The 14699-nt window shown below is 43.9% G+C and overlaps 1 protein-coding gene across 3 annotated transcripts in view; it reads left to right on the top strand.

The window, feature by feature from the left end:
* Nucleotides 1-6670: 6670 nt before the first annotated feature.
* RANBP9 (RAN binding protein 9) overlaps nucleotides 6671-14699 on the top strand; it is a 38613-nt gene continuing 30584 nt past the window's right edge. The window contains exon 1 of one of the 3 annotated variants that reach the window (XM_050970383.1): nucleotides 6671-7361. In XM_050970383.1, the coding sequence (XP_050826340.1) occupies nucleotides 6899-7361 (463 nt within the window). In that variant the 5' untranslated portion in view covers nucleotides 6671-6898. The remainder of the gene's footprint in view (nucleotides 7362-14699) is intronic. The other 2 variants (XM_050970382.1, XM_030230862.2) reach the window with 2 other exon arrangements.

The raw sequence follows: 14699 nt of genomic DNA, 5'->3' as shown, positions 1-14699 counted from the left end.
CTGTGTGCAATTCCTAGAGCCTTATTCATCTCACTTCCTGATTCTTCCTTTTGGCCGCCTTTCCCTTAGGGCCCTCCCACCTCTATAAACACCATAACAATAATTATCACGTCAGTGGAGACTTAAACATTCTTGACATCCTAACATCTAACAAGTACAGGACATTGCACAAAGGCCTGGCCTGGCTTTCAAGAAGTGGGTCAGCTTGACACATCCCATGTGTTTCTGAAAGCCTGCAGTCTTTGAGCTTGCTCATCTATGGTAATGGGCACCCTACCAATGCACAGGCTGGAAACAAAACACTGCCTGGTTTGCCAGGGGAACTTTAAACTGTTTACCAAAAGCATGTAACTCTTAAATTTCCATCCTAAACATCATAGAGAGGGTGTCTTATGGTGCCTGGTCACAGAGCAGTTTCCAAACTTGGCAGTTTTGCGACCCACCTGCCCCCCCGTTTGCTAAAAGGGTGCTGGAATTGCTCCAGGCACACGCAGGAGTCAGGCTGCTGATGTGCCCAGCCAGGGTAAGACAAAAGGGACTGCAGAGTGTTTCCATCCATTAGTCCAAGTAGGCTGTGTGGTGAGATCTTCACTTCTTTCACTTCATCTCCTCCTGTCCTTCAGCCTTGGTTACATACCACAACAGGATTTTTTTGTCCTGGCTGATCTGGCCAAACAAACTATTTTCCCATAGAAAATCTGGCCGCTGTGGGGTTTTTTTAGTCACCCTTCAATAGTTTTCCTTATATTTCAACATTTAAATCATGCCAATTTGCTTCCACCCTCGGCAGAAATTCATGATGACTCAGAAATGGATCTTGTCCTTCTAGCGGAGAATCACTTCTCCACTAGTGCTATAGTTTGATATCTGCTTTCACAAAGGGAATAAGCCAATGTGTCTCATCATATTTTCTATCCTGCCCCCACATAAATTTGTGTTGTGAATAAAAAAATATTCTATTCAGCATGGAGGGCATTTTATTTTTGTGTACGTTTTGAGATTTTAGTTGGATTACGATGCTTGTACAGTAACCCAGGCAGCGGAGACTATGAAATCTTCTATTTGTGAGCTATTCCAGTGAACAGATTTTCAGTTCTCTTTAAACTGACTTTTAATATTAAGTAAAATCCCACAAGTCTGTGCACCAGAAAATGATCCAGAATAATTGTTCTTCAGTGCGGAAAGAGGATATGGTAAAGACATGTGAATAGTTATTTGGAAGAAAAGCATAAGTTAGCTACGAATAAACTCTCTAAACTCATTAACAAAATGCAAAGAAATAACAAAAGAAAAATTTGACTGCAGAGAGATTTGGTGAGATTTTGTATAAAGAGAGAATCGTACTTCTATAAAACTTGGTGTGCCTGTAGATCACAGCTCATGTACAGACCAGAAAGGTAAGAACAGAATAAAGAGAACAAGCCTGATCCCACTGTGTATACATGCCAATGTTCAAGCACCAAAACTAACTAAATATAGATATCTATCTATCTATATCTCTCCCAATATATTGCATAGATATATAAATACCACAACTGAAACTCTGGCAAACAAGTGAGATTTCTAATCACTTTTGCTCTAAGATAGCACAGGCATAGTTGAGTCATACAACAAAATTATTTCTATTAGCAGATTGCTCAGCTTTATCAAAGCAGAAGCACCGTGAGCAGCAATATAGTAATACAGTAAATTGCTAATGGATTACCATTTGATTCAACAAAGTTAATTGGTGATGATGGCCTATAACTCATATGTGATTCATTTTGACAAGTTTTGCATTTGTCAGTTCATCAAACCTATCCTATACATAAGCCATTAAATCAGCAGGGCTAAAAAGGAGAAAAGGGCTCAGGTAGTTTAAAGAGATCTATCCTTCATACTGTTCAAATATCATCGCCTACTACTTAGTGGTTTTCTTTTCTTGCAAGGACCAGTAAATCAACTCAGTAGGCACAATAATAAATAACACACTGCTGATTTCCAAGCAGCTTCTAGAAGCAGGAAAATTAATTCCAAAACAGTTACAAAGAAACTACACACTGGAAAAGCTTAACTGGGAGGAATACTAAACAAAGAACAGCAAACAGTTACCATCACTACAAACGGGAGATATTAAATTTCGGAGAAGTGGCTGGAAATGTGTCAGGCTGGCAGCCGCAGCACAAGCACTAAATTCATGTGCAACTAGGAGGCTTGGTCCTACGGCAGAGACAAAGGACACATACAGAAATAGACTCCCAAGGAGAATCCTGCCTGTGTTTCTTGATGACAGCCAGAATGCTATCAGCATCACTGGCACAGATGGCCCTAGCCCACTTACTCACTCTTAATGAAAACACAGAGGGCAGCCAACACAGGATCCAGGAGCGAAATTAACCTCTGCAACATCGAGGCCGTGCACAAAGCTCTGTTGTGAGAAGAAGATGTGCTTGTGCCATCAGGACAGTTTAATTCTTACTGGTGCTGCCTGAAGAATGTCAGCCGGGTTTCTCTCCCCTCTCCTCTGGCTCTGGATTCCCCAAGGAGAGCGATGACAGTGATCTGATGCCCACATAGCACATCTGCCCAGAGGATATGGCTCCTGGACTGAGAGAGCACTCACTGATCACCTGCACTCACTTTAAAACACATGTTCCACACATTGACTCCCTGTTGATAGGCTCTACGAGAGGCCAAACAAATACCCTCAGTGTCTGGAATACTTGGATCGCTTTTTCCTTGACAGAAATGGTCCCTTAAAGTAAACATAAAGGAAAACCAAGCATACAGAAGATAATGTTTGCATTTAAATGTCAAAATTAGGCCTAATAAAAGGGGGGCATGGCTTTCTGCAAAGCTAAATAATCTCTAGCTGATCCATCTACTGAAATTCTTTGAAAGCATCAAAAAAAGAAACCACCCAAAAAAACACAAGAGATTTTGGTGGACTAGTCAATGCTTTACAGTGTTTCAAAAGGCCTTTGATTAAATCTCTAAGCCAAAGAGGACTCAAGCAGCTAAGTAATCACTGGGGCAAAAAGAAAAGTACAATCATGGTTCAAAAACTGGAGATGGAAAACAAAGAGCAGAATTGAACTGCAAGTTTGCGATGGCAGAAGGTTAACGCTAGCCAGCTTCGGGGCTCTGCAGCAAGTCTCATATTGCTGCTGTATTTACCACTGATCTAGAAAGAGGGCTGTATTGTGAGATGGCAACATTTGCAGCTGTCATAATTATTTCAGCTAAGCAAGACAAGAGGGGACTGTGATGATGAGGAAGTGCTAACGAAACAGAATGCACCATGTAATGGTGAATTAAATTCAGTACTGAAAATGCAAAACAACTCACATTAGGGAGGAACGTGAGTACTGCTTTTAAATCTGACAAGCTCCCATTCATTTATACTAAACTGGAAAGTAAACTGGGCATTTATGTAAATATCTATCTGTTATTTCTAATCCTCACAAAGCTGTAGTCAGAAAACAAGTTAGTAGAACACAGGAGGAATAAGTAACACACTGGTTAACACCAGTTATTAGAATTCTCTACAAAATCTCTGGCACAGTGTGCAGTCTATCCTCACTCAGAAAAAGTGATGTGAATGTATTTGTCGAGGGGCATAGTTTGGAGAAAAGACTTTTATAAAAAACAATGCTTTGTTACACTTGGATTATTTATCCTTGGAAGATGGCAAAAGATGTGATAAAAGCAACCAGAGTAGCAAAGAAATGAATAATGTCAAGAAGTGCAGAAACATCTGCTCTCCTGTCTTACTGTTCAAGAAACAGGAACCTCATGGTGGCAATCTCAAATGGGTGACATGAAGCATTTTGGCACAAATGCTAGAAGAGAGACACAACTGAGGAAGCAGATATGACAGAAAATTTATTGACAATCACAAATTACTTAAGACACATCTATACTTAAGAACATAACACATATATCTCCTGATGCCTATAGTTAGCCAAATACTGTATTTTTAATAATAATGTAAACAACTGAGCTTCGCGGTTTACAACAACATCTAGATATTAGAAAGCAAACTTATATATAGTGGGAGATAGCCTACAGTGCCAGGGTAATTGACCTCAGGCATGGTCCAGCTTGTGTTGCAACATCCATTCTAGGCACTTCTACTCTTCTACAGTTTGCAGCTCCTCCTGATAGGGTATTTTTAGATAACTGCAATTTGTCCAGCCATAAATGCTATTAGACACACCAAGCAGTTGCATGTGACAGGATATTTTGGTAACTATAGGTAAGAAATGTTTAGCTTCATACAAGACTTTGTGAGTGTCACACCTCCATTACATCACACACCATTTCACACAGATGAAGCATAATTAACCTCCTCTGTTTCCTGCTTCTGTGCCTGTACTCCAATATGCTGGCAGCTGGAAAAGGGTTTGTGAAGTGATCAACATTTCAGGTTCATAGAATCACAAAATTGTTAGGGTTGGAAGATCATCCAGTCCAACTTTGTAGCCAAGGCAGGGTCACCTAGAGCAGGTGACACAGGAACACGTCCAGGTGTGTTTGGAATGCCTCCAGAGAGGGAGACTCCACAGCTTCCCCAGGCAGTCCATTCAGTGCTCTGCCACTCTTAATGCAAACTTCTTCCTCATGTACAGGTGAAACTTCTGTTTTAATTTATAGGCACTGCTCCTCGTCCTCTTGCTGGGCACCATTGAAAAGGGTCAGACACCGGGCTCTTGACACCCACCTTTGAGATATTTATATGCATTAATGAGATGCCCTTTCCGTCTTCTCTTCTCCAGACTAAACAGGCCCAGCTCCCTCAGCTTCTCCTCATAAGAGAGATGCTCCAGACCCCTCACCATCTTTGTGGCCTCTGCTGAACCCTCTCCAGAAGCTCCTTGTTCTTCTTGTACTGAGGAGCCCAGAACTGGACACAGGTTCTAGATTTGCCAGTGACATTCCTTTCCTTTCCTAATGTTTTCCAAGGCAAGCTGGCCAATCTGTAAACCATTTCTCTTTCACTGCTGCCATGTGAATATATTAGTGCGGGCAACCACTGAATAACCAACAACATTAAGCACAAACAAAACCACCCTGCAACACACAAACCAAAGGAAAACAGGCCCCAAACAAACCCCCCTCAGAAACACTGCAGTGCTGCTCCTCCCATCCTCCTGAGCTGAGGCATTCCCAAGCTTTCCTACCTCTGGGAAATGCTCTCAGTGGCCTTTCCTCATACCAGCTGTAGTGCTGGACGCAAGGTGTGGGCAGCAGACCCATGTTGTGCCTGTCAGGAGGCAAAGCCTTCCTGGTGCACACACCAGCCTGTCTCCATTTTCCCTGGCTGCCATTCCCAATCATGCCCAATGGTGGCAGAGGCTGCTGCCATGATGCCACCTTCTCCTTCTTCTCCAACTCAATGTCATGACCCGCACCTGAAGGCAGGGTAACTGAGGTTCTTGTTAATAGATCACTTGGAGTGGACTAGAGTGAAATGATACTGAGTGGCTGGTGTTTACATATGTGTGTATATATATATATATATATATATATATATATATAAAATATATATATATGTGTGTGTGTGTGTATGTGGGTGTACGTGCATAGTTTATGTTCTTTTATAAGAATTGTCATTTGATCCAGCACTGCTTGTGGGTCATGCCAACTATTAGAAGCCCAGATCACACCGGGAGGAAAAGGGTCGGCATTACGACTGTTTAATTTCATCAAGAAGGGACAATCCCCATTGGACTCACTCCAGTTAGTCAATCCTTTTGAATTGGTCATTAATGCACTGAAGGTTAATGTGTCTTCCCATTACCCCTCTGAGGGTCAGCTTGACTTTGTCCCAGAGAAGACCTTTCAGCAAGTCCAGGTTACACCAGAAAACTTTTCAACAGGTCTGATGTGCCCTGTCACACATGGCAACACTGAGAGGAGAATTATCATTACAGTCTCATGACTGCAATGTCAGTGACAGGACTCGAGGAAACAGGATGAAGCTATGTCAGGGCAGGTTTAGGGTAGAGATCAGGAAAACATTCTTCACCCAGAGGGTGGCTGAGCACTGGAACAGGAAGTGGTCATAGCACCAAGCCTGGCAGAGTGGAAGACACATTTGGACAAAGCTCTCCATCGGCATATTCTGATTCCATGATAATTTCATGACGAGGGGACAGTCACCATGTGGCTGACCCTCGGCAGCAACACCCTTCAGTAAACCACTGAGGGTGAGCGTCCCTTTCCCCACCACCCTCGGGGGTCGCTCAGACTTCCTCCTGGAGAAAAACCCGCGACAGGTCCGGGTCACGGCAGAGAGCCCTACAGCAGCTCTGGACCGTACCGATGGTCCCGGCCCCAGCACCAAGGGTCCTTGACGGTACCGCCAGTTCACCTCTCCTACCCTGATGCCCCTCCCTCATGCCCCGCTCCCCTCCCTCCGCGCCTCGCGCCCGCCTAGGGGCGGAGGCCCCGCCCCGCCGCGAGCGCGGAGAGGAGGCGGGGCGGGGCCGCGGGCTCAGCTGACGCGGGGGCGCGCGGCGGCGGGGGCGCGCCGGGGGCCGGACGGAGCGTGTGCGCGCCGGGCGCGCCCCCGACCGGAGGAGGGGCCGGGGGCCGAACCAACCCCGCCGCCGCGGCGCCCGCTCCCCGCTTCCGCCCGGCGCCGCCGCCGCCGCTGCTCTGCCCGCCTCGCCCCCGGCCCCGCCGCGCCCCGCGACGCCCCTCGCTCCCATCGGGCACCTCCACCGGCCGCCGTCATCGCCAACCCTCCCCCACCCCGCCCCCCGTCTTCTACCGAGACGCTCCGGTTGTGGGGGTGACCCGCGCTCCGCACGGCCCCGGGCCTGCCCGTCGCTCCGCCCCCGGGCCCGTCCGGTGACAGTCGCGACCGCCGCGGGAGGTGGCGGCGGAGGAGCAGGAGGAGGCCGGAGCCGGGATGTCCGGGCAACAGCAGCAGCAACAACAGTCGCCGTCGCCACAGCTTTCTTTGGCGGCCGCCGTTCCCCCGCCGGCGCCGGGGATCCCCTCCGCCGCCGCAAGCCCCGGCCCCGCTCCGGCCGCCGCGCTCCTGCTCCACCCGCCACCGCCGCCTCCGGCCACCGCGGCGCCGCCGCCACCCGCCGCCGCCACGGCCGGCAGCAGCGGGCCCGCGGCCGCGGGGGGCGGCGGTGCCGGCGCCGCGCTGGGCCTGCCGGCGGGGAGCGGCACCAGCGCCCCGGCGCCCTTCCCGCACGGAGACCCGGCCCTGAACGAGCAGGAGAAGGAGCTGAAGCGGCGGCTGAAGAGGCTCTACCCGGCCGTGGACGAGCAGGAGACGCCGCTGCCCCGCTCCTGGAGCCCGAAGGACAAATTCAGTTACATCGGCCTCTCGCAGAACAACCTGCGGGTGCACTACAAAGGTGAGGAGGGGCGGCCCGGGCCGCCGCGACACCCCCGGTCCCTCCCCGGGGCCGGGGGCTGCCCGACCCCTCCGTCGGGCAGTGGGCACAGGAGTAACAATAACAGGAAATTACACACGCTCCGCTCCCTCCTTCTTCCCTGTTTTCCGATCCCCTAAATTTCCCCCCGCAGCGTGGAGATAAGGGGCTTGTTTTCCCTTATTTCAGGTTTATTTTTCTCTCCTTTCCCCTCCCCCTCCCCGTTTCTGTCGCCGTGCGGGGAAAGGGGGGGGGGACACAAGGGGCCGCCCCCGCCTCCTTATGCCTCTGGAGTGGGCATTATGTAAACTCCAAGACTTCCTCCGTGGATTCAGGTATCGCCGGAACGTTTGGGTCGGAGGCAGGAGAATAAAGGACGCTCGGCATGACGTGTCCTGTTTATGGTAATGAGCGAAAAAACGAAGTGGCTGCTTTTTTTTTTTCCCCCTCTCGAGAAGAGCAAGGGTTAAATGGAGTTAAGAGCAGCAAGCGTTAAGCTATTGAACACGGAAATGACGGGAGGGGAAAGCACTGAGAAAAACACGGTTTATTTTTAAGCTGTGAAAAAAATTACTTTAAAGTCGCTGGTAATAGTCTTGCCTAACTATTGCACAGAGTGATTTGAGGGAAGAAACAGTAGGACTTACATTAATAAAGGTGACTAAAACTTTCTTCCTAGATGTTTCATAGTTAAAGTTACAGGTTTTGAAATAAAAGGTAAAAACAGTATGCTTTTGTATTAAAAAATAACATCAGCGAGAGGTATTAGAAGAAAAACTTGTGTTGATTGTTATGAAATGTCATAAAACCTGGAAACATAAGCCTACACTCTGACCTGAAAAAACACAGACACATCTGGTGTTCTAGGCCCAAAGTCCTAAAGTAGAAGTGTTGTGGATTCAAAGCCACTTCTGAGTTGGCTGTGAAGAACTGGATCCTTTGTCAGTCTGTAGTCAAATGAACGTAGTGGGAGGGGAAAAAAACAACCGTGCAGTTACCCTTTCTCAGAGTTTGCAGTGGAGAAATTCAAGGGAAATTTCGATAAACATGTTACTGTTTAATCAGAGGAGGAAAACGGCAACACAAACACATGTCAGGATTTGCCTGCCATGAAAGGATTAAATGTACTCTGGGAGAGGTTATTTTTTTTTTAATAGAGAGGTTTTAATATTATACACACACAAAATACTCTGTTAAAAATGTGAGGTTTAATGCACCGTACAAAGATAATAAAGGAGCTTGATGACTATAGAGCAGGTTTCTGGGAGGCACCGAGTGATTTAAGGATGTGTAATTTAATACTCAACTCTGAATTTCCTGGCTTTTGTTCAGTGTTTTATGACCTTGTATTTTTAGAAACATTTTGTATTTTCTGGTGCTTAGTGCCAGTGGGTTGTTTGGTTTTGGTGTTTTTTTTCCTCTGAGATGATCATAGCTTAGTGGCTATCAGCTCCTTCTGCTGGAGCTTTGTTATGCTTTAGCCAGCTTCTTTCTCATAAACTAGAATTTAGAGGTTGAACCTCTCTGATCTCTTCAGTTTTATTGCAGAAGTATATTTTCAGGCTATTCTTGTGCTATCCCTCTTTTTCCTCACTTATCTCCTTTGCCATGGTGTTACGGAAAATCATTACCTCAAAGAAATTACAGAAGTCATGAAGTGCAGTTAGTAGGTTATAACAATGAAATACCTTTACTCAAGCTCTTAAATATTGTACGTGCTGCAGGTTGAAGTGTTCCTAGGTTAGCCCAAAGGACTCTGAAAAGAAGAGGTGCCAGTATAACATGTCTGTGCTTTTCTTTTTCCTGAGTGCAGATGGGAGTAAATGGCTTCTTAAGTGGCCCATATTTTCTTCTGGGTAATTTAATGAAGGTGGCTGTTAGGGCAACTCCATGGTTATGTTACCAGCCTGGCACCTGGAGTTGCTAACTGGGCTAAGCAGTGAATGGTATCTGACTATTTCTACCTGAGAACCAGGGGGCAGACATGCTGAATATCTCCAGCCTTTTCTCCCTCCTGGATCCTTCAGCCCTAAGAATACAATAAAAGGGGAGAAAATGAGGAGGTTCAATGAGGAGAGTAAGGGAAGATGGCAAGATGGAATGTGCTTAGCACTGTGAAATAGTGTTTTACAAATCAGTTCTCAAAAGAAAGTGCTCACAGTATCTTCTTTTGTAATATTGGCACTTTAAGTGCTTCTGAAGTTCCCTAAGTAGTAGTGGAAGAGCATTGGATGTTTTTGTTGAAAGGAAGTATGAATTATATGTTGAGCAAGGATAAAGAGCTGTTATGTTCTTGACCAAAATACTCAAGGAGAAAGATCGATCTGTCCAAAGAAGCCAGTAACCTAAAGCAATTCTTATTATTTTCTATTACTGTAGTATAGGTACCCTGTACACTTAAATTTTCACTTCTGTCTCTGTAGATTGCTGGCTATAGGACTTTTTCTGGAGTATTTTACTTCTGTGACTGATAGGAGGCAGAAAATGTTAGCAGCAATGCTTTGCCTTCACCTTGGATGTGTTGGGGCTACTGAAAAGATGTGTGAGAGGAACAATCAGTGCAAAAGCTTTAAAAGTTATTTTTCATATAGATACCTTCATAATTTTAATGTGCTGATGTATTGTGAGCAGCGGTATTTTTGTTTCATTGGTTTGTGAGATGAATGGTGGTCTTCTCAGTGTAATTTCTGAAGATTCCTTTTATTTTCTGGCTTACCAGTGGACAAGTTGTATGGAAGCATGAAGTGCAGTAGATGTCTCTTTCTACCCATTGCAGCTGGGATGTTTTGTGTACTGCATTTCTGGACCTGAAGATTTTTGCAAGCATCCTACAAAGTGCTTAAGAAGTGAAAACTGCCACAAAACCAGGCATTGATCTAGTGGTGGAGGTTTAAAAAAAAAAAAGGAATATAGTCTAACATCACAATAAAAGCTCTTCAAATTTTGTTAAGGACAACAAAACCCAAGAGTCAGTACTTTTTTGTGCTCTCTCTCAGAATCATAGTGTTACTTGGAAAGGAAAATTTAAATGGAGTGGTGTTTTTGTTTAGCAGGTCAGATAGCTTTGTTAAAATCTTGATACCAAATACGTAGACAATGGCTACAGTGATACTGTAAATATATGAAAGACTATACCTAGAGTGTTTCTGGTTTTCCTTTGGACAGACATAAGTTGTTGTGTTGCTGCCAGTTAGCTGTGCAAGCTGATAGAAAGCTAACACTGTCTTACTGACTGTTGATTGTGGTGTTCCTTTGTAAGGGAGACAATGAAAAACTGTATCAGGAAAAAAATGGATGTCATTTCACTTAATTATAATTTTTACAGCTCTGAGCTGTAGGTAAGTAGTAAAGAAAGCATAAGTGCATGCTGCACATAAAGCATGCATTACTGCACAAAATTACATAGCTGGTAAGGCAAGACATCTTTAAAAATATTCCTAGATATTTCTAAAATATTCAGAATTGGCACATGGGTCCTGTTGAAAAACAGGGAATTCATAAATCGTGTATGTGATATGAAAGATCCACTAGACAGGCAAGTTAGGTTTCCAGGAGGTAGTGATCTATACTGTGTTGTGTAAGGAGATAAAAACAGAGACTCAGATTTGTAACCATGGAAGAAACTATATACAGAATTAGGTAAACAGACAAAATAATTGGTGCAGAAATAATGGAAACTCCTATAGAAACTTCACTTAAATTAGTCTTGCGACAATTGTCCAAAAAAGCTGAAGAAAGTGATGCAATTTTGAGTAAGCTGCCATTGCATGAACTTTTTCTAATGTATCACAGGCCAGGGGATCTTAGCCAGACATTTATTTACAGTGCAGTTGTCTTTGAACTGCCTGTAGTGCAAAACAAAAATAAACTATTTTTCAGTGCAAACTATGCATTCCATTTCCTGTTGGAAAACGAAGAGGATTCTATACTAATAATTCTGTGTTGTCACTGACTGTTACAAGGATGGTGTCAATTTTTCTGGCAGAGAACACTCAGGGTACATTCAGTACAGTTTGCCTGTTTTGGACAGCCTTGTAGCTCTGAGATGTCTTGCTTTTTTTAAAACTGGGGAAGAAGTTAAAGTAAAATTAGTAATTTGTGTCTTTTGATTTGGTTTTTTTCTTAGAATTATAGAATCATCTAGTTTGCAAAAGAGCTCTAGGAACACTGAGTCCAACCACAAACTCAGTACTGCTGAGTCCTCGACTAAACTGTGTCCCCAAGTGCCACATCTACAGGTTTTGTAAATACCTCCAGGGTGGTGACTCAATCACTTCCCTGGGCAACCTGTTCTGTTCTTGTCCCAGTGAAACTTGCCTAATGAATACAACAGAAGATTAGGCTTTGATTATTTTATTTTTGACAGTGTGAGCAAGTCATTGAAGCACCTGTTGGAAATAACTGCAGTTCAGCTTATGTAAACTTCGTTTAAGAATTTAAACTGGATAAACATGCTTACTTTTGTCTAGGTAGGTGCTCCTATAGATTATTTGGACTATTTGATGTGTATGCGTTATAAACTTAGATTTAGGTTCAAATATTATCGTTTTTGAAAGCAGAGATGGCTTCTCCAAACATGTTTATATCTGAGCTAGCTTTTGATAGAATTAAAATATAGATTAATTTCACTGTAATTTTGCTTGAGTAGTAGGATACTACTTACTAAAAGTCATTAGTGTGAGTGCTTAAAAATTATATAAAACATGGTCAAGTCATGGTTGTCAAACACTTCTAATGAAAGCCCAAGTGAAAACAATTATAGTAATTGAACTTACCTATGATCTGGTTTGCAGTGTAAAGTTCAAGATTTGTAGACCTGTTTTCCCTTCTCTACCCCCAGTGCATCTGTTTGCAGAGTTCTCTTTTTAGTGCTGAAAATGCTTAGTGTTAAATACTACATACTTCAAAAGTGTTCTTTTAAATACTCAACCTATAGCTTATGACTGTCGAAGGGGTCTGTTTTGAGGAAACATTGGGCAGTGTTTGTGTGATCTACTTCAGGTGTTTGGAACCTCCGATTCAGAAGTTCAGAGTTGGGTGTCAAAGTTCTTTTTTATTCACAAGCAAGGAAGAGAGGGTTCAGGTTACCAAAGAATGTGGCAGCAGTAGAAGACATCAAGTTAATGGGCCGCTCAGCTCAAGAGTCCCATTGGTAACAGTGGTTGCAAGTGCCTGAGAAAAAATCTAAAGGCATGTTGGGCATAGACCGTGTATGTCTGTTTCCCTTCTCAGCTTCCAGCCATTTTAAGCTGAAGGACATTCTGAACTCAAGGCAGTGTCTCAGTTAACTGCAGTTCTAGAAGTTTACCCAGTATTCTCTTAAACACTAACATCTATAGTATCCTCTGCTAAGAAATTTTGCAGTTCAGCTAAGTGTTCAATTAAGAGCCTCTTTCTTGTTTTAAAGCAGGCTGTCTCACATGTAATTCAGTGTAGCCTGGTGGTACTGAAAGACATAACTGCCATGTGTAGACAGTATGGAGATACTTGGGATATTGGAAAATAGTTAACTGGATGATGTTTAGCCTTCTAGACATATTAATTGTGTGTAAGTACAAATAAAAACAGTATGCTCAAGCAGTAAAATGGGATTCATAGGAGCTTATGTTAAAAGGACAGCAGTTCTAAATTTAGGGTGTCTTCTGTTTTAATGGGATGAAAGTAGTTTTGGGCACTGACTTCCCCAAGCATGTTGCTTCACCACATGAAGTGTTTGGCAATACTGGTAAGGTATCCTGTTACTTCTGCCCCTCTGTTGGCCTCTTATTTGCAGTGTGACAGCTGTGTGTGGTTGTGTTGTGAACTGGATCAGGGAACTGATCTGCTGCTTAAAAAAATCTGGTAGGTTTCTTAAACCCCGATCAGCTAATCGATCTGGTTCCTGGTATGTCCTTGCAAATAAATGCCTGGATTGGGGAGGAGGTGGGAGAAGGGGAGTTTCAGGAAGAGGTGTTAAGAATACCTTAAATAGGTATTGTTGCCAAACACTTAGATTATGATTTCACAAAGCTAAGTCTGCTGGGTAATAGATTTACATTTTCAATAATATTTGGCTGGTTCCTACTGCTTTAGTCTTTTCTATGTGGAAGACTTTCCCAAATAAGGAGAATGACTCAGACTGAAACTACACAGATTGTCAAGTGCATAGAGTAACCAAGGGAACTTCTTTACAGTCTATTTTAAAGTAAAAACCTAAAGACATTTTAGAAGAAAGTATTTTTCCTTCCTCCAGTGCATTGTTTAATCGGACTTCTTTGAACTTACGGGATATCTTAGGAGTTTCATGTTCTGCCCTTTTAGCTGAAGGATTTCAACGTACTTAGGCATGATAATCTGTAATAGCTAAATAGTGACCTACCAGCATTTGAAAATCAAGCAAACTCATGGAAGCTCTAACTAAGATTATGTATTTGATTGTTACACTAGTTGTCACAGCCCTAGGAAATAACTTTAAAAGTAGTGAACAATAAAATGTATTGTGTATGGAGGAGTAAATTACTGTTTTTTCCTCATGTGATACATCACATCAGCATGCAGAAATCAACATGCAGAATGTAGGCAGCGAACTTAACATTGTCAAACGTGTGAGGTGATTGAAGGATTTCTGCACAAAATGTTTAGTAGTACTAACAGAACACTGAAGCGGGTTTGCAGTCAGAAAAGTAAGGTGGCTGGCCACTTGTGTTTAGGTAGTAGCATACTGGGGTGGGTCATTAGCATCAGAGAAAACATGGTAGGTAAAACCTAATGTCAGAGGGTGAAGTATATGTGGTGTCCAAAAAGGTGTTGGTTGCTGGTGTGGCTTTGGTGAGAGCTCTCCCTGGCTGAGCACGTGCCATTGGTTTGGAGCTGGTGGGTGCTGGCTCTGCAGGCTGATAAGCACTGACAGTTCTATGAACATTTGCACAAGGGAGCACTGTGCTCAGAGGTTCTATACAGGTCAATCCCTGACCCTCTGCCTTTAGAGGTTTTGTACTGTGGGCCAGCTGGGCCTTATCTTTCTGCCTGCCTAGGCTGTCATTCTCCTACAAGACCTGACTTCCTGCACCTGAGACATGATTAATCTGAGCCTGAGCAGTAATGCCAGTGTTAATGCCTCTGAAAGGAGTGTGTTTGGTCGTGGGATTTTTGCATATGCAGATCAATTGCTATGCAGGTGCAGTAGGTCTCCCTGTCTGGACTGGAAATGACAGCTGGAATGCTACAGCACAAGTGATTTGTACAGCACACTCAAAACAGGCAGCTCCTTTCATCGTACTGCAGATCCACTTCAAGAGTAGGCATGAGATCTGCATGAGTTATTCTTATGACAGTGACAGT

Source organism: Serinus canaria, chromosome 2, assembly GCF_022539315.1.
Source record: "Serinus canaria isolate serCan28SL12 chromosome 2, serCan2020, whole genome shotgun sequence".
Lineage (NCBI taxonomy): Eukaryota > Metazoa > Chordata > Aves > Passeriformes > Fringillidae > Serinus > Serinus canaria.
The sequence above is the reverse complement of the archived record's forward strand: the minus strand, read 5'-3'. Positions and strand labels throughout refer to the sequence as shown.